General features: G+C 49.6%; 11 protein-coding genes across 11 annotated transcripts; 9 read left to right on the forward strand and 2 right to left on the reverse strand.

The window, feature by feature from the left end:
- Positions 1-627: 627 nt before the first annotated feature.
- On the forward strand, positions 628-2,170 carry AtWU_08704 (transcription factor SPN1; the record flags this gene model as incomplete). Its single annotated transcript, XM_035503812.1, has 4 exons — positions 628-1,201; positions 1,255-1,337; positions 1,385-1,863; positions 1,921-2,170. The coding sequence occupies 4 exons, from the start codon at positions 628-630 to the stop codon at positions 2,168-2,170; spliced, it is 1,386 nt and encodes a 461-aa protein (XP_035359705.1).
- Positions 2,171-2,657: 487 nt separating this feature from the next.
- On the forward strand, positions 2,658-3,514 carry AtWU_08705 (HIG1 domain-containing protein; the record flags this gene model as incomplete). Its single annotated transcript, XM_035503813.1, has 2 exons — positions 2,658-2,698; positions 2,761-3,514. 2 exons carry the CDS (start codon positions 2,658-2,660, stop codon positions 3,512-3,514), a joined length of 795 nt encoding a protein of 264 aa, XP_035359706.1.
- A 976-nt stretch (positions 3,515-4,490) lies between these two features.
- Positions 4,491-5,951, forward strand: AtWU_08706 (WD40 repeat domain-containing protein; the record flags this gene model as incomplete). Its single annotated transcript, XM_035503814.1, has 1 exon — positions 4,491-5,951. One exon carries the CDS (start codon positions 4,491-4,493, stop codon positions 5,949-5,951), a length of 1,461 nt encoding a protein of 486 aa, XP_035359707.1.
- Positions 5,952-6,757: 806 nt separating this feature from the next.
- AtWU_08707 (aminoglycoside phosphotransferase family protein) lies at positions 6,758-7,777 on the forward strand (the record flags this gene model as incomplete). Its single annotated transcript, XM_035503815.1, has 1 exon — positions 6,758-7,777. One exon carries the CDS (start codon positions 6,758-6,760, stop codon positions 7,775-7,777), a length of 1,020 nt encoding a protein of 339 aa, XP_035359708.1.
- A 696-nt stretch (positions 7,778-8,473) lies between these two features.
- On the forward strand, positions 8,474-9,148 carry AtWU_08708 (uncharacterized protein; the record flags this gene model as incomplete). Its single annotated transcript, XM_035503816.1, has 1 exon — positions 8,474-9,148. One exon carries the CDS (start codon positions 8,474-8,476, stop codon positions 9,146-9,148), a length of 675 nt encoding a protein of 224 aa, XP_035359709.1.
- Positions 9,149-10,723: 1,575 nt separating this feature from the next.
- On the forward strand, positions 10,724-11,925 carry AtWU_08709 (uncharacterized protein; the record flags this gene model as incomplete). Its single annotated transcript, XM_035503817.1, has 3 exons — positions 10,724-10,928; positions 10,990-11,440; positions 11,520-11,925. The coding sequence occupies 3 exons, from the start codon at positions 10,724-10,726 to the stop codon at positions 11,923-11,925; spliced, it is 1,062 nt and encodes a 353-aa protein (XP_035359710.1).
- Positions 11,926-12,806: 881 nt separating this feature from the next.
- AtWU_08710 (NRPS-like enzyme) lies at positions 12,807-16,180 on the forward strand (the record flags this gene model as incomplete). The annotated part of the gene is made up of 5 exons (XM_035503818.1): positions 12,807-13,106; positions 13,163-13,401; positions 13,448-13,610; positions 13,664-14,937; positions 15,028-16,180. The coding sequence occupies 5 exons, from the start codon at positions 12,807-12,809 to the stop codon at positions 16,178-16,180; spliced, it is 3,129 nt and encodes a 1,042-aa protein (XP_035359711.1).
- Positions 16,181-16,541: 361 nt separating this feature from the next.
- Positions 16,542-17,654, reverse strand: AtWU_08711 (mandelate racemase/muconate lactonizing enzyme family protein; the record flags this gene model as incomplete). The annotated part of the gene is made up of 1 exon (XM_035503819.1): positions 16,542-17,654. One exon carries the CDS (start codon positions 17,652-17,654, stop codon positions 16,542-16,544), a length of 1,113 nt encoding a protein of 370 aa, XP_035359712.1.
- A 759-nt stretch (positions 17,655-18,413) lies between these two features.
- AtWU_08712 (glutathione-dependent formaldehyde-activating GFA) lies at positions 18,414-18,786 on the forward strand (the record flags this gene model as incomplete). Its single annotated transcript, XM_035503820.1, has 2 exons — positions 18,414-18,619; positions 18,687-18,786. The coding sequence occupies 2 exons, from the start codon at positions 18,414-18,416 to the stop codon at positions 18,784-18,786; spliced, it is 306 nt and encodes a 101-aa protein (XP_035359713.1).
- Positions 18,787-19,355: 569 nt separating this feature from the next.
- Positions 19,356-20,674, forward strand: AtWU_08713 (short chain dehydrogenase family protein; the record flags this gene model as incomplete). Its single annotated transcript, XM_035503821.1, has 6 exons — positions 19,356-19,508; positions 19,559-19,595; positions 19,661-19,728; positions 19,786-20,162; positions 20,248-20,312; positions 20,370-20,674. The coding sequence occupies 6 exons, from the start codon at positions 19,356-19,358 to the stop codon at positions 20,672-20,674; spliced, it is 1,005 nt and encodes a 334-aa protein (XP_035359714.1).
- A 137-nt stretch (positions 20,675-20,811) lies between these two features.
- AtWU_08714 (ankyrin repeat protein) lies at positions 20,812-25,062 on the reverse strand (the record flags this gene model as incomplete). Its single annotated transcript, XM_035503822.1, has 7 exons — positions 20,812-20,922; positions 21,019-21,438; positions 21,533-21,956; positions 22,038-23,027; positions 23,091-23,781; positions 23,981-24,604; positions 24,690-25,062. The coding sequence occupies 7 exons, from the start codon at positions 25,060-25,062 to the stop codon at positions 20,812-20,814; spliced, it is 3,633 nt and encodes a 1,210-aa protein (XP_035359715.1).
- Positions 25,063-25,268: the final 206 nt, after the last annotated feature.

A 25,268-nucleotide genomic window follows, 5' to 3' on the forward strand; every position in this document is an offset into this window, starting at 1 on the left:
GTATGATGTGTTCTGCTCGGTGTCGATGATGACGATGAAGAGGAATTGGGGTGAAATACTCTGATCTCCTCCTTGGAGAGCTGTTCCTGGCCTGATATTAATTAGCATAATGCAGACATTTGATCAGTTCTAAAAGTGTCTTACCTGGAGCGAACATTGTGATAGTGGTTTATGGGTAAAGAGTAAATGGAGAGATAGATAGATGTATGTTCAAGAAAATGATGAATGGGTTGAATAACTCACTAGTTAATGAATGAATGAATGGGTTCGATTCTGCCGCGCACAGACCACCGCGGAGGCGGAATCTGCTTGCTTTGGGTCTTGCTTGCTTCAACTTCTTGCGCGGTTGCTCGGTGTTACTACTTACTTAAACCTGCCATTTCTTTTCGCTTTTTCTCTCTCTCTCATTTTTTCTTTCTCTTCACTTCCATTATCACCTGAGGAATAAGTCGCCTAAGCATTTAAAGTGTACAAACAGAACTGGAATCCCGGCAAATAAGGTCTTGAGAATCGATCTATCCCATCTACGCTTCACGAAACCTGGTCTAGCCGACCCCGACCACTCCTCATCAGGGGAGAAACTAACACATTCACCCAACCCACCCACAACTGCCACAAGACACAATCATGTCCGAACCGCGCAGTCCTGAGCCCGAGCTCAAGCCCGCCGCTGAAGTGGATGAACAAGAACAACAGCAGGAAGCGCCCCCGACGCCCGGCGGCGACGCCGTTTCGGATGAAGAACCCGCTAAGGAGGTAGAGGCGGAGGCAGAGCCAGAAGCCGAAGAGCAACAAGAACAAGAACAAGACCAAGGAGAAGAAGAGGCCGCGCAAGACGATGGTGGCGATAATGATGACGATGACGACGAAGACAAGATCTCCGACGACGAATCGATTCTTTCGGAAGTCGACGAAGCCCAGTTCGAGGACTTCGATCCCGAGAATGTCGACATCGAGGACCGGCCGCAGCTGGCGATTGACGAGGATAACTTGAAGTTGATCGGACGGCATAAGCGGAAGCGTACTGAGGGCGGGGATGAAGAGCGCTCGAAGAGGAAGAGAGAGGGACGTCGCGAGAAGAAGAGTCGCAGGATGAGGGAGTTGGAGGATGGAGGCGCGAGTGATGAGGAGAAGGCTAGTCGGAGGAGAAAGAAGAAGGAGGCAGAGATTGCGGAAGAGGAGTTGTTGGATCCGGCTACGAGTATGTTTCTTACTGCTGAGGATGGTATGGATGATGCTAATTGCTATGTTCAGGACGGCGGAGAGCGCTTGATCGCGCGATGGACGAGGCGTTGAAGAAGCCGACCAAGAGACGGTTTAGAAAGGCTGATGGCATTGTATGTGCACTTCTATTACTTCGCTGGATGATGGCTGACTCCAACAGGACCTGGAACAAATGGCCGATGCTGAAATCGAAGATATGCGCAAGCGCATGACCCACGCTGCGCAGATGGACGCTATCAACCGTCGCGAGGGCAAGCCTGCCATGCACAAGCTGAAGATGCTTCCTGAGGTGGTCTCGCTGCTCAACCGCAACCAATACGTCAACAGTCTGGTCGACCCCGAAATCAACCTGCTGGAAGCGGTCAAGTTCTTCCTGGAGCCCTTGGATGATGGTTCCCTGCCGGCGTACAACATTCAGCGGGATCTGATGACTGCGCTGGGCAAGCTGCCGATCAATAAGGAGGCTCTGGTTGCCAGTGGTATCGGCAAGGTCATTGTCTTCTACACGCGGAGCAAGCGTCCCGAGCCCGGCATCAAGCGCATGGCGGAGCGCCTGCTGGCCGAATGGACGCGCCCGATCCTCCAGCGCAGCGATGATTACTCGAAGAGGGTATACCAGGAGGCTGCCTTTGATCCTACGTATGTTCATGCCTTAGTCAGACCCTACTACGTCGAATGTATCACTGACTGGAACAGTAAACTGAGCACGACACGCCCTCAATCGGTACAGGCCACTGCTGCAGAGGCTCGTGCCCGTGAGCTACTGCCTCCTCGTCTGGCGAACCGCGCGCGCGCTGACATGACTCACACGAGCTATACGGTGGTGCCGCGACCGACGATGGTACAGGAGAGCAAGTTTGCGCGACCTCTGGGAGCGAGCGGCGAGGATCGCTTCCGTAAGATGCGGGCGCGGCAGATTGCGGCGAGCAAGGGATCCCGTCGTTGAAGAATTTTCATTTCTTCAATTATTAATTCTTTATTCTTCTGGCTGTACCTTTCTTGTTCTATTTCCTTTTTCGATCTCATATGTACGTCAGGTTTTATTTCGTAGATTTTTCGGGAGGCGGCGCAGGGCGGAATGTGTATTATTGGATCATGCCATAGCGAATGGGAAGGCACTAGATAAAGGTCGGGCGTTCTCGCGCGAGACGCAGCTTACAAAGTAGAACCAAAGCAGTAAAAACGGTTGCAATTCGGCGACGCTATCAAGGATCCCGGGCAAACGCCGGATGGTCCGAGTCTCCGCCGCAGACCCCGAGCGTCCAGATCGTACGTCACCCGGGCTTTGCACGTATTTCTAGCATCATTCTCCCTCTGCTTTTCTTCCCTTCTTCAATTCTCTCTCCTCCCCCCACAAAAAAGGCACCTAATACATACATATCCACCTCCATTGCAATCAATTACATACAGCTTCGTCACATAATACCATCACAATGAAGATCCTCACCAAAGAAGAAGAAGATGCCCACTACCGGTACTTCCGCCCTCCCCGCCACCCAATTTTCGAATCAAGTAACTAACCCAGCAATTCTCCAGCGAGGTCGTTAAGGGCGGTACTATCGGTGGTCTCATCGGTCTGGTAGGCGGCGCAGCCGGTGTCCTCGCTGCCACCAGGCGCTACCAAACCATCCGCAATCTCACTCTCCCCATGAAATCCTTCCTCGTGACCTCCTCCGGTACCTTCGTGGGTATCATCAGTGCCGACCACGCCTCCCGCAGCTTCGAAGCCCAGCGCAACGCCAGTCGCCAATGGTACGAGAACCGCGAGGAGCGTCTCCGCCAGGAGGAATTGTCGCAGCTCTCCACGCTCGATCGCGCGCTTCAGTGGGCCCGCCGCGAGAAGTACAAGATTGTCGGTGCCACGTGGGTGGCTAGTATGATCGGTAGTTTTGCTATGGTCAACCGGAATAAGCACCTCAGTGGATCACAGAAGTTGGTCCAGGCCAGAGTTTACGCCCAGGGCTTGACCCTCGCTGTGTTGGTGGCTAGTGCGGCGTTTGAGATCCAGGATCAGAGGAAGGGTCGCGGCCTGTTGCAGGATAAGGTGAAGGCCGAGAGGCAGGCTGCTGAGGAGAGGAAGAACGCTGAGCAGGAGCACACGGGTGATCTGTGGAAGGATATGGTTGCTGCTGAGGAGGACCGGTTGAGGAAGAGAAAGATGAGTCTGTCCGAGTCGGATTACTTGCATCCTCATAATGGACAGGAGAAGAAGGTTGAGGAGGTCAAGGAGGAGAAGGAAGAGCCTAAGAAGGAGGCTGCTGAGGCAAAGGAGGAGAAGAAGAAGGATTAAAATGGTTTGACGAGTGTGTGGTTGATTCTTGTTTATATATCTAGACGTGATTGGGCTGGCCTTGATCACTGGTGTATTTGTTCTTTTCACATCTGCTGTTACTTTTGCCAGTTTTCTTTATGGGGTTGGATACACTCTTCACTCTGGATATAATGCGGTGGATTGGTTGCTAGATTTGGATGAAAAGTGATTATGACTGCTTGCGAATGGTACATGTCACATCTTTGAATTTATATTTGGATATCGATCTTATCTACAACCCACATGCATTATGGAGCTATAAGTCGATCAATTTATCGGACTGGGGCTTCATGTACGGCAATAGTAAATGATTGCCACTATACCTTTATTCCAGTTCCAACCCTACTGGGTATGATTACCTTCAGATTACATAGTTTCCAGATCTGGATTGCTGAGCTGATTAATGAATAACCACCTCGCCACAACGGCATAGGATAGAATATGTTACTAATCGAACACCAGGTAAGATATGCAGTAAACAATTTCATGCAAAGAACAACCAGCTCCTTCCACTAGCAGCCTGTTCCATTTATGTCCTGCACGTGCCCCGACTGGCTACTGACCAGCTATCAATGCATAGTATCAACTTCCAAGTGGGGCCTGCCGATCCGGAATTGCTAGCTGCCTGCAGCCCCCAATTGAACTATAGACTGACTCACTCGCCAAGTTGTCATGATCTCCGGACCCCAGCATCTGAATGGCTACACAAATTGTGGCATTGCCCGGAGAAATCCTACTCCCTGGTGGGGTGGAACTAACTGATTAGTTGGCGTGAGGCTCACAAGGCTTTCGCAATGTTGCTGTCTTATCTAAAGCTACCAGCACAGCCTCGTGGTCGTTCATTCACCGACTCAGTTCACTCTACCTCGCCGAGTTTCTCTTGTTGACTATAAAGCTTATTCATTCCCCCAAACACAGATACCAATATCTATATCAACTATTGTGGCCTGGGAAAATGAGGTGCATGAACCAAAGCACCTTTTTCGAAAACTACGTCTATGCCCTTGAGCATGACTTCTGCTCTCCCACTGGGGAGCCTGCCACCTGGGCGCCTGGTTATCCCAGATACTGGGGCCAGGAAACAGCAAAAGTTCAGCTAGAGGGGAAGGCAAACGCGCTTGCTCTCAGTCCTGACAGTAAGATTATTGCTGTGGGTATTGACAGGGAGATCCATATCTTCAATGCAGAGACGCAGGAACGTGTTGATGTGTTGAGAGGACATACATGTGCCGTGGAGCAGGTGGAGTTTGCTCCGAAGATTTCCAATACCGTGGGATCAGAAGGCACCCGGTACGTCCTGGTTTCGACAGGCGAGGATCTTGAAGAGAGTGCTGGAGAGGGTTACCGCCATGAGGGATATGATTACGCGGTGATCGTCCTATGGGAGCTGGACGAGCGCGGGAGACTCCGACAAAAGGAAGACAGGCCAGTTGACGTTGACACCCTCACGAGCAGAACTCTACAGCCCCTTGTATCAGACCTAGTGTCCAATTACGGCTGGAAGCGTGACGAGAAAGCCATGGGGGCCATTGAACAGGCCATGAAAAAGGCCCTCCTAAATGCCGTCAGTCTACACGAACAAGAAAGCAAACTCCGTCTTCAAGGCGAATTGGCCTCCTTCGGTAGCCCCGCATTCAGCCCAGATGGCAAGACTATGATCTATCTCAGTCAGAACGAAACAACCCAGCACGGACTTCGTGACTCTGCTCTCCTCCCTTGTGTCAATCTCTGGGACATGCAGAGCCGGTCTCTTCGACACCGATTGCTCGGCCACACAGACTCTATCATGTGGGCCGGGATGAGTCCAGACAATACTTTAGTCGCGTCCATCGCATGGGACGGCACTGCGCGAATTTGGAATGCCAACTCCGGAGACTGTGTCCACGTCTTTGGTTTCGGGGACTGTCAGCTCTGGAGCGGCGCCTTCTCTCCCGATAGCAAGTACCTCGCTGTCAGCCAGGGAAGCCCTAGAACCCATATCCATGTTTACGACCTTCAGTCAGGACAGTCCGTCTCTCGCTTCGACGGATTCCGCCACTGGGCACGCACCCTAGCTTGGAGCCCTGACGGTACGGTGATTGCAGCAGGAGGGGACAGCAGCACAGTGCGTCTTTGGGATCCGTTGACCGGCGAGGAACGGATGCAATGGCGTCTGGCATTTGAGGATCCCGTGATGCGGAGCTTTGCAGGGATTCAAAGCGTGCAGTTCGTTGATGAGGGACGAAAGTTAGTGTTCCGGACCCAGGAGGGGACGGTGGAGACGTATGATCTCCAAAGTAATCTCAAGCAGCAGTTTACGAGAGGTACGGGGGATAAAATTGACACGAGCCCTGAGGGAAGGATGGCTGTTTCGAGTGATGCTCAGCTGCTGGTCGTTCCGGACGCGGATGGGGTTTTGAGATTGTGGAATCTGTAGATATGGTGTTTTGTATAAGGCATTTTGGGAGGATATTCATTCGGAATACTTGCGACAGAAATAGGACTTTTCCATAACCTGCGTGGATATTAAGACACTGTTACCAGTTAGCCTTCTTCTCGTCTGGGTAAGCTGTAGGTTCTGGTAGTCATTATGGCGAAATCTGCCCTGAGCAACTAAGCTCCTTCGGCCACTTTTGTACTAATTATACTACTGCATGCGGACTGAATACAGGCACAGCATAAGTCAAGTTAAGTCGTGGAAAATCAAACATATTAAGATCAAGATCAACACTAGTGGACATTACAATTTGTAGAACTGTGAAGTTGTCTCTTGTATGGCTTTATATGGATGCCCGAGCCGGGCACGTGGCCGCTTTGGATGGAAACTACGTCGGTGCCTGTTCGCACAGGCCGCGCCTACGTCCCTCGCTATATTAAGCTCCGTGACCCAGTTCCTCTGTCATATCTGCAACTTCATTACTTATCAGCAGCACTTCGTTGTAATCAGCCAAAATGGGCAGTGAATCAGTGCCCATCTCTCTATCCCACGATGACGCGGCCCACTGGAACAGGGAGTTAATGCTCGAGTTCCAGGCCGCTTTGGAGAAGGACCCAACTGCGGACTTGATGTCAATGTTCTCTGAGGCTTACCTACGTGAACATTAAAATGTCCTTGACAGTCAGCTGCCTTATGCCGGACTTATCAATAGCCATGTATTAAGCGATCTTTATGACGCCCTGCGACATGACCCGGAAGTCAACCTGCTATCAGAATTCCCGAAGAACTATACTCGCCGAATTACAATGGCGCTTGGAGCGAAAGCCACGTCAAAGGACGAACAAGAACATGAGGTAAAGGCGCCTGAATTCAGAGAACTCCATCTTGATCGTGCAGAGACTGCCACAGTCATTTATTCGTTATCCGATGAAGTTATTGCTTTGCTTGCGGGATGTCAACGACCGGACGGGCATCAATTTTCGCTCGGTGATGAGAAATCGCTCGTATCATCCTTGAGAACGCTGCTTTGGAACTCACCACAACTCTGGCAGAGTCCTGTAAGAGGCATGGTGGTTAAGTGCAACGAAAACATTGTTGCCAAGGTCATATCAGGGAATAGGGATTACACGGAGTACACTAGCATGCAATTTCTTGAGAAGCGGGCGCCTCAAATTCCTGCCCCGAGGCTCCATGGGCTGGTAGCATTTGGCCCTTTTCGTGTGATATTCATGTCATATGTTCGCGACATGACTTTGACCCAAGCATGGCCTAACCTGTCACATGAGAACAAGCTTTCAATCCAGCGCCAGCTTGATGATATATTTTGCAGTCTAAGACAGATTCGACAGAAAGAGGGAACTAGTACGCTTGGGGGAACTTGTGGAGAGGGAGTCAAGGAGCTTACGGTCGACGAATGCGCCCTGTTCAAAGGCATCACGACAACAAAAGAGTACAGTGATCTACAATTCTCTGCTCGTCATCATGGAAGTGCCACTTATGTTGGACTTCTGCGCTCCTTCCTGGAACATGACACCTCAACACTGGCACATGAATCGGTGTTCACCCATGGCGATGTACGGACTGATAATATAATGGTGAAGCAGGATCCCGGTTCTAGCGGCCAATGGATTGTCACTGGAATCATTGATTGGGAGGACAGTGGCTTCTATCCGTTCTATTATGAGTGCACTGCGCTGACACGTACTATGAGCCTGGTGGACGAGAATGATTGGTATCTGTATCTGCCGCGGAGCATTTCACCGTCGAACTTTCCTGTGCGTTGGCTGGTTGATCGGCTTTGGCACATACATTTACGGACTACATAAGTCACGTCGCGACTTAGGGTCAAGGCTTGACTAGATGTATCCTTATCTTGAGCGTACAAGGTAGACGTTTTGAACAGCAAGTCATGTCCATCTAATTTAGTGTGATGAAGGGAAGAGCGTCGGCTCCATATTTCTACCAGTGAAAACTTCTTATAGTATAAGACAGAACGATGTTCACTACCGTATGGAGGGATGGAAATGGATTGATTCGACTGACCGTAGACTCCGCCAAGTCCATGGGGTTATCTCCCCAATGCTTACGGGAAGTAATGGAGAGGACGGGAATTTACCTCGGCGTTTGTGTCTTCCTCAGCCTCTTAGATGCAGTCCTTATGGTTGCTGCTTGCTGGTATGTTTCCAAAGTGTGTTCAAGTATCAAGGGATAACGGGAATAGGCTCGTATATATGTCAGGATTGTCTCGAAGTCGGCGCTGCGACTTCATGATGACCTTCTAAAGAGAGCCATGCGGTAAATCACTGTTGTTCGGACTGGGTAAGTGAATAGCAGCTGCAATGAATAATACCCGTTAAGGGTATCCGGTAGACTTCACTCGAGATTGTTAGTGAATACAGTCATTCTCAGCCACATAAATAAACACCAGTCGCGCTTTCCCCATCAGAATTATCCAACTCTTCCCACCACATCCTCAGCTCAACTCAACTACTCCCTGACTATATCTCACCAAGAGCTCAAAAATGCCAGCAGCAGAGTCCATGTTCCCCTCCTCAGTGCCCCACGAATTCTGCATCAGCGAAGACCTATCCGAACTACAACCTGACCAAAAATTACCCCCTTCCCTGCGCGAAGCAAGACTACCCCTATTACGCCCACTCGAAAAAGCCGACATCCTCGAATTATGCACCCAGTCACCGTCCATTCACACTGGTGGTTACAACTCTATGGTTGAGCCTCAAGAACGAGATCTCGATTTGCAACCCCTCTCCAAAATGTGGAGGCAGGAGATGATGAAACTCCCGCCTTTCTGTAAGATCATTCTCGATCTTACTTTGCCACTGCGGGAGAACGAAGATGCCATAGCTTGGGACATAGGCAAGCGCAGAGAAGGCTGTTATATCGTCCGTGTCAGAGAAGTCATGCATATTGCTACCACTATTGCTTTGACGACGAGAGTGCGCTTGAAGGGCGAGGCGGTTTCTTTTGATCTCGATTACGAGGATCTTGATCTTGTTTATGATGATGGGAGTGATGAAATCGTGTCCTGTCGTCTAGATGCGCTGCGGGAGGAGATTAGGGCGTTGGGTACGGCGCCGTCTAACGAGGTGAAAGGGGAGAGTGGGGGTGCTGGTGTGGGTGGACAATCTTCGGATGGATCTGCTCATGGTTTGGATGTTGGGATTGGACGGACTTAATAACACGGTGTGAGTTGTGGTCGGAAATTTCTCAGAGCAGGTCCGGATCATGGGTCCATAGACAACATGCATTGAAGTCAGAATAGTTAGGATTGGTGGTGAACAGCTGGCAAACGTGCTGTGGTTGGTATCGTTAGGCTGAATGTTTGGAGGCCGAGCATTAGTGGAAGTTTAGTGAACAGCAGTCCCTACTTCTTAAAGTCCTAAAGTGTTTTTTGTGGTTCCTCATTAGTAAACCTTAGCGATTACAGGGAAGTAACCATGATTCCGAATGCCAACCATCCAGCGAATTATCGAAAGAGAAGTATATTGTGAAGTGCTAGGACCTGCTGTTGAGGCTTTGCTGATACTAGAAAGTGTTCATAGTGGTGTATATGTCAATATGTTAGATTGAGAAGTACATGTGCCCGGATTCGTTAGTTTTTTTTCGCACGATTGGCCTGACACTACCAGAATGTGAAAGGTAATACTATTTTATTTTTGGCCTCACTGGCTGGTACCTAGGTTATATATGAATGGAAAATGATAATACTAGCTTATCTAAACTCTACGTATTCGTCGAAAAATAGTAGATACTCCAAGGTAACCCTCGAGTGTCGGTGTTCGCCAATTAAAGTTTACCCCAGAGAGATGAGAATAGCTCTAGAATAGTAATCAGAAAGTATATAGGATATTCAGGCCATGGCTATATTCGGCGCTGCAGGATCAAAGAGAGTGCCGAGTACTCTCCTGAGTGTTGTTTCCCTATACGGAAACAAAGAACAAGCATCTTGGCCGCGCTTGATGAAGTAGGGCTTCAACCTTGGCAAACGAGGCTCTACCGTTAAGCTATGGGTTCTGTTCTTGCTCCCAAATGAACTGAGAAGTCAGCATCCACTCATCTTAAACGTGTACTAATCTACCTGTCATTACTGTGATCCTTGACTAGTAGTATTATAACGGAACCGGAAATCTTCTACGTCCAGACTGAACAGACTATGCTTACCGCGCTTTGTCTACTCATGCAGCTTACTAGATTCAATAGTCTAGCACTAGTCCTCGGTTGGTCAATCGAGATCAAATTTCTCCGAAAGACGAGTTGGCCCACTCCAAGGCCTATTGGCTTAGCCATAGGCTGCAAAGTAAAGATGCAGTATGTCTGAAGCTGCGGAAGTGCTAATTTAGCTTTCCATATATGGTGCTAAACGCTGCCTGGGCCCTGCAGAGCGATCGGATCAGCATTCCTACTACTGTCTAGATGCAGGAGACCCGCTCTCATTATGCTTGCCGAGTGCACTTGCCACCAGTTCTAGGGGTTCTCTTTATAGCTCTCTACGGGGAATTGCTTTATTTTCCAGCCCCTATTTGCGAGTCGCTTGTCCCGAATGGTTGGGGATGGTTATTCCGTGTGGAGTATACGGACCTCGCCGAGCTTATATCAAGATGAAAGAGAGCGACTTAACGGGATCTTCAAAGACCGAGTGACGATTCTCATAATATTTACTACCACTCAGTTAGTGCGATACACTGAAGGTTCAGCCTTCAATATCCCTTACTTCCACTGAGGTGTGGTTGTTGTCTCGCAAGTTCGCCAGCATGGACGAGTATTCGGAAGAGCAGCTTCATCAATCCAAACAACACCTAATCATTACCGTTTCGATTGTGTTCATAGTCCTGGAAGTGGTATCCGTGGTTCTGCGCTTTACTTCTAAATTTGTTGAACGGCTGAAGTTCGGCTGGGATGATGCTCTTATGGTTGTGGGCCTTATCCTCTGCATTGCCGATGCGAGCTGCACAATAGGTAGGCCTTGATATCCTAGTCTCCTAGTCAGATGACGAACCTAACTCGCACTTCCCGACAGCTGCCGTGATTTACGGCGGAATCGGCCTGCATCAAGAAATCGTCCGCCAGATCGATCCTGAGATGCTGGTGACGGCGACCAAGTTCCTCATCACTACTCCGTTATTCTACTTCGCCACCGTCGTACCTCCAAAATTGGCTATCCTGCACCTCTATCTAAGCATCTTCACCGATAAAATGCTCCGAAAAATATGTTACGGCACCGGGGCAGTCATCATCATCAATTGGCTTGTGGTCACTATCGCTGGTGTTGTTTCCTGCCGACCGCTAAGTTACTACTGGACGTTCCACGGAAGCTGCATTGACATCAATGCGTGGCTGCGCTGGGGAGGATTCGCGCACATATTGACGGATGTCGTCATGTTGATATTGCCGATGCCGGTGGTTTGGAATCTGCATGCCTCAAGTCGTCTCAAATTGGGTATTTGGGTAACTTTCCTGATGGGTAGTGTGTATGTCTAGACATTTACTTCTCCTTCATGGATTATCCTAATTTTGAAAAGAGAGACACTAACTTTGCCCGAACAATAGGGGCATGGTTTCTTCCATTATCCGATTCCGAGAATTCTACGTGACTGACGTCCAAGGGGATGTAACCTGGGCGGCCTCGACACTGGTGGTCTGGGCTGAGATTGAGGGTGGAATTTACCTTATAGCAGCCTGTTTGCCTACCTATCGGCCGCTAACGAAATTTCTTTGGCGTCGCGTTCTGAGGAAGCGCAGTCAGACGGGCGAATCTCTGCATACGGGAACGGGCCACAGGGCCAGCCAACTGCGACCGGGCCTCGGGTCCACGCATAACGAGTCGAAATTTCCGTGGATGGAGGCATCGAGAAGTGAAGAAGATGTCTTGCGTATGGTGACCTTGGGCAGTCGTTCAGGTGCAGATATCAAGCCGGGGCAGATTGTGGTGGAGCATCACTTTTCGGTGCATTGATTTGGATTTTTCTTCATATTTCCAGACTGTATATTACCGTCGATATATATATTCCACCTTCTAATGCTTAATAATTGGACAAGAATATATTTTGTCTATGAGTTGAGATATTAACAAGAGACCTCGGATGTGAGGGCATGCATCGATTTCCTCTGCAGATACCCATCGTGGGATGAGTCCTACCTCCGACCGAGCTGGACGGGGCACGCTATCCACCTTGCTGTTCATAACTAACCCCAAAGAAGAAATGGAGATGTTGGTCAACTTGAACCAGGCGAACGATCCAATCGTATTTGCGTCAAGTTTCGCAAGGCTACAAAAGACACAGGAATCGGCTTAAAAACCACTTTTAGCGGCTCTTCGGGCGACTAGGGCTTGATTGATGTGGTTAGAGCAGAGCCTAAGTTTGGATCATTACCACTCAGCCGTTTGACTTTATTGCTAGTGCTGACTGACTAGATTGGCCCCCAAATGCCATATCAATTATTCCTTCGCTCAATGGGGCATATATGATCCGATGAGGCTGTCAAGCTTAATGGGGCTACAGCTTATTGGTTCTGTTGATATATCCTCACACCGTTGGCCTGCCATTATCTATCTCCACCCCACATACCAGAGGGGTACAAAGTACTCCACAAACCTTCCTACGTGCAGCTCCACTGGTTATCCGAAGCCCACCTAGGTTCCACTTATTCTAGTCGGTATGCTCCGCTAAGCATAAGCTGGTCCTGCTCGCTTGGGTTGAAGCAGGTGCGGGCCCCTCGGCCACATGGTCCCAGCTTAGGCGGCTCCTCTTTCACTCAACAACACTATATAAACACTACAAGTTGCGCACCTCAATCAGATCTCAAATACACTGCCAACCAAAACTGATTTCGACCATGACTGTCCCAGATGCCTCTCAGTTTGATCCGCGGACGCAACTGCTCCCTCATATTGTTGACCACTACGCCAAGGTCAAACCCGACGCCATCTATGCCGAATACCCCGTATCTCTGATGAGCTACGATGATGGATACCGTCCGATAACATTCAAAGCATTTGCCAATGCCATCAACGGCATTGCCTGGTGGCTAACGGAGAAGCTAGGTCCGGGTGATGGTGAAACCCTCGCTTACGTGGGACCTAATGACCTGCGGTACCCGGCATTGATATTGGGTGCCGTGAAGGCGGGATACCGCGTATGTGGTATGACTTATAACATTGAAATAGTTAAGCTGACACTGTATTATCGAAGATGTTTCTCACCTCCCCAAGGAACAGCGTGGCTGCTCACAGTAGCCTGTTCAATCGCCTCAGTTGCACTAAGCTAGTCACCCCAGTGCCCCATCCACCGCCAGTCAAGGCCATCCTGGAAGGACATACGCTGGATATACTGGAGGTGCCTAGTGTCGATGAGCTGATAAGCAAAGAATATGCCCATTTCGAGTTCTCTAAGACTTACCCGGAAGCTGCAGGGGAGGTTCTCGCCGTAATGTACGTCCCTGAGTGTCTGTGCAGCGATCGAAGACTAACTTTACAGTCATACGTCGGGCTCCACGGGTATCCCCAAGCCGATCTTTTGGACTCATGACACTGCGTGCAAGCATATGCATACGACGGTCCTGGATCCCCCAAGGGGCCATGAGAGCCAGGATAGCTGGCTGTTTGGCAAGCGGATATTCCTCGTTCCGCCACCATTTCATGTAAGTCTTCGTTGCGTATCTGCAGAGGATATAGGAAGCTAATAGCGTCATAGGCTGCGGGTCTGGCATATTCGCTTTTCATTACCATTCCAGTCGGCACTACCGTCATCTTTCCGGCATCTGGCGGCCTTCCTACCGCCGCTTCCCTTGTAGAGGCAAGAAAGAAGACTCAGATTGATGTTCTCTTGGGTGTTCCTTCCATCATCCAAGAATTCTCCCAGAGCCCGGAGCTTTTGGACTACTGCAGCAAGCACCTTGAACGCTTGGTTTACTGCGGTGGAGATCTTCCCCAGCCGATTGGGGACGCCGTGGCCTCCAAGATTAGACTCATGAATCTTTACGGTGCCTCCGAGGTTGGCATGATCAGCACCATTCATTCCAAAACCGATCGCGACCCTCGCACGGATTGGCGATATCTTCACATTAACCCCCGGATGGGAGCAGAGCTCCGCCACGTCGCCGATCAGTACTACGAACTAGTGATTGTCCGAAGCCCGAGAACTGAGAAACACCAGCTCACCTTCACAGTCTTTCCAGATCAACAGGAATACCACACCAAAGACCTCTTCGTGCGGCACCCGGACCCCAGTAAGCCGGACCTGTGGCGATGGGCCGCTCGTGTAGATGACGTGATTGTCTTCTTGAACGGCGAGAAAACAAATCCTGTGTCTATGGAACAACACATCGCTGCATCCAATCCAGAAGTCACCGCAGTCTTAGTGGCTGGGGCACGTCGTTTCCAAGCGTCTCTCTTAGTTGAAATTGGAGGCAAGGATCTTAGTGCACATGAGCGCGCCGCGATGATCGAGAAACTCTGGCCAAGCATTCAAGAAGCCAACGCAGTTTGTCCAGCTCATGCACGCGTAGCCAAAACCCATATTCTGTTCACAAAGCCTGACAAACCCATGCTTCGCGCCGGAAAGGGAACAATTCAGCGAGCTGCCTCGCTCGAACTGTACACTTCGGAATTGGATGCCTTGTATGCCGATGCGGACAAACTATCGCAGACAGCCAGTAATGGTGAACCTGCTGGACCTGGCCAGGTGGACGATCCGAAATTCCTTTCGGATTACATTAGAAGAACAATCAACTACGTCACTGGGTGGGATCTCACAAATACTCAAAATTTCTTCGAGCTGGGCCTTGACTCCCTGCAGGCTATCACCGCCACTCGGGCCTTCAAGAAGGGTCTTGATCTCCCAACACTCACTCCAAACTTGATTTATCTCCATCCCTCTGTGGATGAGCTCACCCAGGCAGTGCTCCACCTGCAGCAACATGAGGAGGCTTCTACTGAGGAGCGAAAAGAAGCCCAGCTGCAGCAGCGGTAAGAACTACTACAGGAGCTCAGTAGCCAGTTTCAAGCGCCCAAGTCCCATGTGGTCATTTTGACCGGCTCGACCGGTAACCTGGGAAGCTATCTTCTCGATACTCTCCTACAGTCCCCTTCCGTTGACTACGTGCATTGTCTCAACCGCACACCTTATGCAGGGGAAAGCCACCGCGTAAAACATGGCGGAATGAAAACCGATCTGTCTCGAGCGAGCTTCTGGACTGCAGACCTTTCCCAGCCGGACCTAGGCCTGGGACCTGATGTCTTCAAAACCTTGCGAAACATTGCCACTCTAATCATCCACAACGCCTGGGCAGTAAATTTCAACCTCAGCCTGTCATCCTTCAAGCCAAACCTCACCGGTGTGGTAAACTTGATTAATTTCGCTGCCCAATCACATCAGTCACCCCATCTCTTCTTCCTATCATCCATTAGCTCCACTATGGGCCACTACACAAAGACCGGTCTAACCCCGGAAGAAGTGATCACAACTACGACCCCCGGACCCAACGGCTACGCAGATAGCAAGTACCTTGCAGAGCAGTTACTAGCGCAAGCGGCTCGGCAGGGCCGACTGCACGCCTCGTTCGCACGTGTCGGTCAGATAGCAGGGCCGGTCCGCTCGAAAGGAATATGGAACAAGACCGAATGGTTTCCGAGCCTCGTCCTCAGCTCTTATCACCTAGGTGTTTTACCTGATACGCTCGGGCCGGCCCTCAATCGCATCGACTGGGTACCGGTTGATCTGCTTGCTGAAGTCCTAGTGGACTTGGCAGTGGCTTGTCGACGCGGGGAACCTGGATCTGTCCAGGTGTATCACCCAGTGAACCTGCACCCGGTAGACTGGGAGGTAATTCGTCCAGTAGTCGCCGAAGCGATCTTTAAGATTTCAAGAAAGACTATTAAGACTGTCCCATTTACGGAGTGGGTGCAGCGCGTCCGGCAAGATCTGGAGATGGCTGGTGGTACCGGCGAGAGGATGAGTGACGAAGAGCTGCAGAAACGATTGGCCAAAAATCCAGCTGCAAAGTTGTTGGAATTCTTTGAAGGGATTATGTCGCAGACTGAGCGGGTGAATGTGCTGGATACAAAATTGACGGGACAGGTCAGCGAGAAGTTGCGGGCTGTGGATGCAGTGAAGCCGGAATGGATGAATGTGTGGGTGGAGGAATGGGTTCGTCGTGAGTTGGTTGTGGATTGGTCAATTGTTGGTCGTAAGTTGGGTGTGCGGAAATGAATCTTAATGTAGTAAGTTTCAGAGAGTGATATGGTGGTCTTCCTTGTATGATATAGCACAGTGCTGCGTTTGCGCATGAAACGCTGGCCAGAAGCCTTCAGTATATATATATAGAAGAAAGGATAAACCTCGCAGTCTGCACACTGAGGGAGCTTTCCTATGACTCTCATGCACATTGCATACATGAACTGAAGTGATGGTTACAATTCAGGTGACCGGTTATACTCTGGAACCTGTAGAGCATGATTGCCTAGGTCGGATGTCGGGTGAGGAACCCGACGCTGTCTCGGAAGGTACCCGAAAATGTACCTGTTGTATAAACATACCCAGTCCACTCAACGATAGCCGAAGAGGAGTAACCTCAAACAAATGTAGCAACCGGCTCCCCCAACACCTCCATCCTCGGCGTAACCCCTAATCCCGGACACGTCGGCGCTGTAAGCACTCCCTCATGAACATCAAACGGCCCATCCGCTGTCTTCCCAACACACATAGCCCTACACTCCAAAATACATCGCAAATATTGCTCCGGAATAGTCTGTCCCAGATGCACAATGGCCGCAAACGCCACGTCCGAACCACTCGTATCCTGAACTGACATAGTATACCCCGCCGCAAGACAAATATCTCTAACCCTGCGACCTCTCGTCAACCCACCTGTCTTGGAAATCTTGAGTCCGATCCCGTCAACAGCATCGTCCACAATGAACTGCACAATAGAGCTCTCATTATTCGCCAACTCATCAAAAATAATCGGCACGTCGATCCGACGTCGAAGTGACACGCTCTCCCTGTACGTAGCGCATGGCGCTTCGAGAACGTAATCCAATCCCCTAGGAAGTAACCTGAACATTCGCAGCGCAGTATCGACCGTCATCCCGCCATTAGCATCGATTAGAAAGAACTCCCCCGGTTTCTTATCAGCCAGAGCAGCTTTCACCCTCGCAGCATTAGCCACAGGGTCCGAGCCAATCTTCACTGAAAAGCCCGTGAATCCCATCGCCCTGGCATCAGCAACATGCTTGCGCGTCCCCTCGGGATCCGCAACGGGGATCGACTCTAGAACAGGGAGCTTCGTCTCTGTCCGTCCGCCGAGCAATTCACACACCGGCAGTCCGACAGACTTGCCGAAAATGTCCCAGCAGGCAATGTCGATGGCGGATTTGGCGGGCTCGTTGCCTAGCAGGGCAGCGTCCATGGCGTCGTTGAGGCGGTCGACTCGGCGGGGGTCAAGACCGATGAGCTTGGGAGCGATCTCTGCAATGGCAGCGCGAACACCGCCAGCGTGGGACGCAATGTAGTTGTCGAAAGGGGTGCTTTCGCCCCAGCCTTCGAGGCCGGTGTTGGTGGTGATGCGGACGAAGGTGGCGTCGAAGCGGGTGATGGCGCGATTGCCGGAGAGATGGTAGGTCCCGTGGGAGTAGGGGAGGTCGACTTGGAAGACGTCAATTTTAGAGATCTTGAGGTCGGTCATTTTGGTGGTGTGTAGTAAGATGGATCTGAGATGCTGGATTGTTTGTTGGTTGAGAGTTAGGTTCAAGCGAGCTCTCATAGTAGTAGGTTTATATCTCAGACTCTCGGATACTCGGAAGCTTCGGCTTTGGGATGATTGAGGCTGCTCAAGGATAAAGTCTCTCATGACCTCGGACTCTCTGAGCATCATATTAATAATACTTACAATATGGACGAACGGGATGATGATACTGCATCCGATCCTGGACCTTCGACACATAGGGAATCCTTCCTTCTACGGCTCACGGTCCGAGCCGACAAGGTCCAATCGCCCGTCGATCGCCGACCCAGATTTCTACACAGATCACTCACTATCAGGCATCCGAGGGCTACCGAGACCCGGTATTATCTGTACACAGCCGATGGTAAAAGGTGGGGATACTCAAATAGATATAGGCTAAATACGGGCATTTTGAGCAAGTAATATGGGATGTCTCCATATTGAAAGTCATATAGACCGGGACATTGCCTGAATTTCTAACAAAAAGTCTGACACTATGCCCGTCGACGAAAATGTACAGTTATCGACTTATACGGGGAGGTGCCTATGCAAGGGGGTCGGTTTCACAGTGAAAGGCAACCCAAATGCAGTTTTCTGCTGCTATTGCGGTGATTGTGCTCTCGGGGCTGGCGGACCTTGTCAGATCGTGCGTATAGACTCTCCCTCCATTCTCCCGGAAATATTCAGCATCACATGATATATACTGATAACATAGTTACTATGGTGAAGACCGCGACATACTTCACACCAAACTTCACACTTCACGATCCTGAGCGACTTGCCAAACGCTACATCATCAATAATACCCTGAGTGGACGGTCAAAAGTCAAGTGTTTCTGCAGCGGCTGCGGGTGCACTGTATACACGATCCCGGCGATTAATGGGGATGAGGAGATAGTTGTAAGAACAGCTCTGATCGAGAATGGGTAAGTGAAATGACTATTCTTCCCCTGTATTGTCGAGCGACATGCGTATTGATGAAGATATCACCAGCCTGGACTTGTTCAAGCCCACGATCGAGTGCTATGTGAGAAACCGACCGAGCTATTTCTCTGCTACCACAACGGGCAAGCAGTATGACCTTATGCTTTGAAGGAACGATGAGGCGGTAGAGAATGCGGGGTCGATGGGTAGGGATCATCTGTATGTTTCAGTGGGATTTTAGTCAGTGCTTGGGATGGCACCTTATTCTATTTTATTCTTGAATCATTCCGGATGAGCGAACCATGAATCCTCTTGACTGATGATCGGCATATTTCCGACTGCAAATACCCGTGCACTCACCCAATTCCCATTCTGCAGTTCCTCAAACAACTTAAATCTTACTGCATAAGCCACATGGGGCCAAAAGCCACACATTATCCATTCAGGGCAGTCGCTCAAACACTGCAACTTGGAAGACCTTACCTTAACAAGCCTAGAGTGTAAAAATTCCGGTATTGACTTAAATAGGCTCAGGCATTAACGCTGCCCCCTGCATCAAGTCAGCGGCAGCTCTGCTCATACAAGGCAGACTAGGGCTTACAACATACGACCTTTTGGCCCCCAAATGTCCTCACATCCCCGCGAATATTCCAAATATAACATGACAAAAGTTAGACATTTATTATCAGTGCTTTCGGCCTTCGTAGTACGCTCTTTCATACGACCCAGCTAGCGACCATGGCCGATTCAGGCAGCTGGCAGCGCTACAACCGAGATGCTTCAATATCTATTACAGTGTTGGGTGTTTTTTTCGTGGGATTGCGATTTCTCTCGAGGCATTTTGGAAAGGTGCCTCTGGGGTTAGAGGATGCGCTGATTGTGGCCGCGTTGGTATGTTATCTTCCACCATACGCAGAGTCCATTTTAACGATGAAACGTAGTTTAACTTATTCGTCATTTTTGTACTCGACTTAGTGAGTAGGTTATCTCTTCACAATTTCTACCTTATTCTGTTATCTTGGAATAATACTAAGATCTAACAGTGGTAAAATACGGCCTTGGCCTACACCAATCCACCATCCCCATAGATGACATCATAACCATCAACAAAGTAAGCCATACCCCTTCATATTCCCTTATCAAGAAAGCCATTCTGATACCATAGCAGCTCCTCCTCCCCGCAGAAGTATTCTACTGTACCTCCCTAATCCTCACCAAAACCTCCATCCTAGCAATGTATCACCGGATCTTTCACATCCATCAGCCCACACGCATAGCCGTGTACGTCCTGGGAGCGATCACGATCATTAGAGCTGTATCCCTGATTATTGCCTCCATCTTCCAATGTATTCCTGTCGCTCGGGCATGGGACAAATCCCTCCCGGGACGGTGCATTAATCTAAAGGATACATTTATTGCGAATGATGTTGTGAATACTATCACTGATGTGGTCATTCTGGGGCTTTTGATCAGCAGAGTGTGGAAAGTGCAGGCTGGGTGGGGGGTTAGAATTAGTGCGGTAGGGATGATTTCTTTGGGGGGCTTGTAAGTGGTTCCTTTTTCTTCAGCGGATACTTCTTGCTATTGTTATTGACAGTGGATTGGTTATATACTGACGATGCCCGCATAGTGTGGTTTTCACGAGCATATATCGCATCATCACGCTAGTCGATGTCAACTTTGATGACTTAATATGTACATTGGCCCATCTATCCCTTGGATAGCTCCAAGTAGTGTACTGACTAATTGCAGACACACTGGGCCGATCCAACGCATGGTGCGTTATTGAAGTATCTTCGGGGATTATCTCTGCTTGTCTCCCAACCCTGCGTCCGCTGGCAAGGGCTCTGTTTCCGGGAGTGTTCAGCAGAAAGCAGTCCTCTCAAGGACGGGGGAATTCAAGCTATCCTACGCCAGGGAATGGTGGGTTATCAGGTGATTCTAGCAGAGACAGAGTGTATAAGAGACCAGATGTGGGTGTGGAGTCTGATGGGGATGAGTACCCATTGACAGTGGTTAAGGTCAAAGGGAGAGTCGAAGGGATTGGATTTCAATAGCGACTGGGGTTTATGCTGAGCGAGACTATTGTCCATCACAAATAGCGCTTCCTCATTACATTGCTATACACTCTGCTTCAGCCGCGATAAACAGCAATCCTTGATTTCAATCGTTGAATCTAGAGGGAGTAATAGGTTTATTCACTTCCAGATAACACCTTGTCTTCGCAGGCTGTGTCATCATCTGACTGAGCTGCCTCCTTTCCCGCTTCCGTCCCATCAAGGAATTTTTCATAAGGCAGCAACGCCTGGATTATTCTGTCACGTTTGTCCTGGCGTTCAAGAAACGAGCTACACTTTGTGTGTGCATAAAACAAGGCCGTCCGTCACTCATTATCGCGAACCTTCCAGTCAGCGCCGCTTTCTAAGAGGATAATGACCATCTCGTCGTAGCACGATTGAGCTGCACACATCAAAGCAGTTCTTCCCCAGTCATCCTGAATGTCGAGCTGAGCGCTACATTTCAGAAGAGAACGAGCGCAATCAGTGCTGCTACTGTAGATACAGCCATAAATCAGGGCTGTTTTGCCATCCACATCCTGGCGGTTCACGTCTGCGCCCTTTGCTACTAGTTGACGAACGATATTACTCCAAGATCTATCAACAGCATGATATAGCGGGAACCATCCGCCTTTATCTATGGCTGCCTCGACGTTTGCCCCACTTCGTATCAGCAAAGCCGTTACTGCCTCGTGATTGTATTGCATAGCGAAGAGCAGTGCCGTCTGACCGTCATTGTCTTCAATGTCCAGATGGGCTCCATTCTGAAAAAGTCAAAGCTGTGGCGCCTGTCACATTGCGGAGGTCAATCTGCGGCTTAGCTGCCAGCAAAAGACGGGCTTTTTCTATATCTCTCACAAGAGCTGCACGAATCAAAGCAGTCATACCCTTTCTGCATTGGATGTTTAAATCGGAGCCATTTTGTAGCAGTAGACTCAACGCTTCATCAGAGCCACGTCTGACTGCACAGATCAATGCTGTTTCTCCAAAATTGTCTTGTGAGTCAAGCTGAGGTTTGTAGTTCAAGAGAAGCCGAACTATCGAGTCATGTCTTTCAGCCACGGCCGTTATCAAAGGAGTAGCACCGTTGTTGTCTTTGAGATTAATGTCGACACCGTAGTCCAGGAGTAGCTTCACAAATTCTTCTCTTCCCCTTCCGGTTGCATAATGTAAGGGGGTCCGTCCGTACCAATCAACCATGTTTGAGTCGGCGCCCTTCTCTAGGAGAGCTTGCCCGACAGCAAAATGACCACCAACAATTGCCATGTGTAACGGTGTACGCCTACCCTGTTAGCAATTCGGCGAGACTCCTTGGCATAGAAGAGCTTCAACCGAGTCTTGATTACCCATCGGAACTTCGCACATCAGTTCATCCTCGGGAGTTGTGATTTTCTCTTGTTCAGGGCCAACATGCCGATTCTCAAGTATCTTTGCAACATCTGTGTGGCTATTCAATAAAGCCAGTTGCAGCGGCGTCACACCAAACTTGTCCTTTTGGTGCCATAAACGAACATGGTCGTAAAAACACTCGAAGAATTGCTTGCGCCCATATTCTGCGGCCCACGCGAAAACGTTTCTTCCCCAGCTATCCTTTGCATTAAGATTGCCGCCGTTCCTGACAAGTTCTTTGGCGATATTGATCAGCCCAAAGTAAGCTGCCAAATGAAGCCCGGTGATGTCGTGTGGCTTTTCCAGCTTCACATCAAAAGAGCGACTATCCAGGAGGCGCATGTACTGTGCATACAAGGCCACCTTTTCCTTTGACATCAGAAGTGGCAGTAGAAGCTCATCACTTACTGGGTCAAGTCGAGAATGGTAGTCCCAATATTGAGCTGCATAGAGGTAAAAGGGATGCTGTGATACTATAGTTGCGGAGTCCTGACTCATATTCCAGTCACAGGACAGATATGTGACGCAGGTTTCGGCGATTCTCCGATGAGCATTTGGAAACCATTCTTCCAAACGATTGTTTATAAAGCCCTGCGCAGTATGATGGGCGAGACAAACAACCTCGCTCTCCATGTCCACAGAGACGAACCCCGCGCACACAGAGACTATCAATATGGCATCAACAACGTCTTCCGTATCAACAGACTGACTGCCCGTTTGTATTGCTAATGCATGTTGCAATTCACGAATACTCAGAGGCCTCCCGACACATACGATCCATGAAAGGGCATCTAAGGCCAAATTTCTTAGGTTTGGTGATTGGTCCTCGATACGCTCCATGGTCTTCCCGTACGCCAATTTCTGAAGTTCTGGATTGTTGAACAGTTCTGCTAATGCCTGGTGCATCCGCTTGGGTGAGACTTGGTCACTCAAGGAATCGAGGCACAGCTTTGCAAAATAAAACCTGCGTTCGTGTTCAGTCAGATGAGCATCGGAATCAATCCATTCACTGACCAATGGTACTTACATTCCGCTAGCAGCCCGGGGAACATCCTCCAGGATATTGTCCATCATTGCTTGATCCTGCGTAACAAAGGACGGCAGGGAAGTGTTATTTCCTTGAATATAGCTTCGAACATCTTCATCCGTGGCACGTATCTCCAGAGAAGAACAGCCATGCCTTTCCCTGAACATCTTCTGAATCTCAGGGGCGAAAAGTGAGGTTGCGAGTATATTTAGGCCAGTAGCATCCTGAATTCGAAAAAGCTCCGATATGAATTTCGTCGGTCCTTTCATAGGACTCTGGAACTCATCCAGAGCGTCGATAACAACGTATACCTGCCTATCACTACTCATAGAACAAAGAATTTCGACCATCTCGCGTGTTGACGGTTGCGTGCCGCTGGTACTATGTCGACCATAAAGAGTCTGCAGTCCCTGCATCAGTTGCCGGTCTTGTTGGGCAAGCTGCTTCAGAATTGACGCGACAATGTTCCTGGTTCTCTGTTGTGATGGAAATCTGAAGTTGAAGCTGAAGGACACATATCCAAGCGCGTGACTCAGATTGTTCTCGTGCCGGTGTGTAGTAATACATTCAATGATGGTAGCTGCCATGACTGTCTTCCCTGCGCCAGGAATGCCTAGACAGAGTAGCGTTTGCCCTTTGGCCTGGTACCAGGACTGGAATTTGTCCGAGTTCAATAACCACTGGCCGGTGCCTGGGTAAATTTCCTCAAAGATAAAGCTTTTTGTCGATATCGTAGGGAAAGTCATTCAGCCATGCGAGTGTTGTCTCATTATGGTTGTGGGTTATCATATCATCAAGTTTGGCGACTCGGTTTTCTACTTCTCGCAATCCCCACGAAACTGCCTGGTGTTAGCTTATAGGTTTCCGACGATAAGTATATCTCGACATACAGTCTTCCTTTGGTTGAGGAGTGACTTCGGTACAGCCGACATTCTCAGGTGGTATGACTCGCAGGAGATCTTTGGCGTACGCGGCCGCCATGGCTGCTGCATATCGCTGCCAATGATCATTTTTATGGTCATCAGAGTAGTCTGCCACTCCTCGAATAATTAAACAAGGAAAGTAATTCATAAGGCCCGCTGCTTCCATCTCGAAACAGCACACTCCCCAGGTATCTCGGAGATGATCGCGGTATACCGCGGACCTCATGACAGCATTTGCGGAGGCAATGAGACCGTAGTGTACAGCAGGATCATCTGTTTCACGATCAAGGCGTTTTTCTAAGTGCTCAGTACCGCAGCTTGAACAGTCCAATCCCTCCGTGTGCGGGTGATTTGGTTTGTATAGCCGGTCCAATTCGCGGCCAGGGAAGTGGAAGCCCCACGTTCGTAACCTGCTCGATTGTCTGCTGACATCTTTGAAGTAATCGATCATCTTTCCCATCCCGTGATCATAGTCTGATTTCAGCAGGTTCATGGCGGCCAGCAGATCTTTTGGAGGCCGTTTCAGATGTGATCTGATTTCAAACACTCCATTCTCTCCCCATCGGCCTTTGTCGTACTGCAACACCCCACCTGGTTATTGTGAGAATAAGAGTAAAGAAGATAATGTCCAAAGTCCAGAACTAGGTACATAAGCAGGGGAGAAACCGAGTCTTACTGTGCTTTTCGTTTGGCTCACTAACAATAACATCTCCCAGCCGAATGTCTTTCAATGGGTCTATAGGATCAGGTTCCGAAGGTGCCCCCCCGCCTATGCCGACCATCAGGCCAAACCGTATATTTTTGAATGTGCGAACCATGTGGGCCACTGTATGAGCAATGACATCTGCACCATACGAGCCCGCTCCCGGAAACGCGATGACCACTTTGTGTTCCCCCATTCGGCCAACGATATAAACATTGTTATCATTCTGCCGTCTACGAGGCTGTTCATGTTCCTCATCAAGGAAGGCTCGAGAAGCAGTGACCTCGTCTTTGATAGCGCAGACCCAGCCCACAGTGTAAACGCTAGGATCAAAACTGGGAGGCATAGCTGATTTTGGTCGTGCACCTTGGTCACAAAGAGTGTGAGAAGATATCCATCTATAAAACGCAACACCTGGTCAAGCTAAGAAAAGTTCCAAAACGACACCCGAAGCTGTTATTAGGCATCAGTCTCGCTCATATTGACCCCTTGCGCACGGGCGCGTACGCCTAGAGTGGCGGCCAATCAACCACTGTGAATGCTAGAACAACA

The sequence above is a fragment of the Aspergillus tubingensis genome, assembly GCF_013340325.1.
Source record: "Aspergillus tubingensis WU-2223L DNA, scaffold_9, whole genome shotgun sequence".
In the NCBI taxonomy this organism is placed as follows: domain Eukaryota; kingdom Fungi; phylum Ascomycota; class Eurotiomycetes; order Eurotiales; family Aspergillaceae; genus Aspergillus; species Aspergillus tubingensis.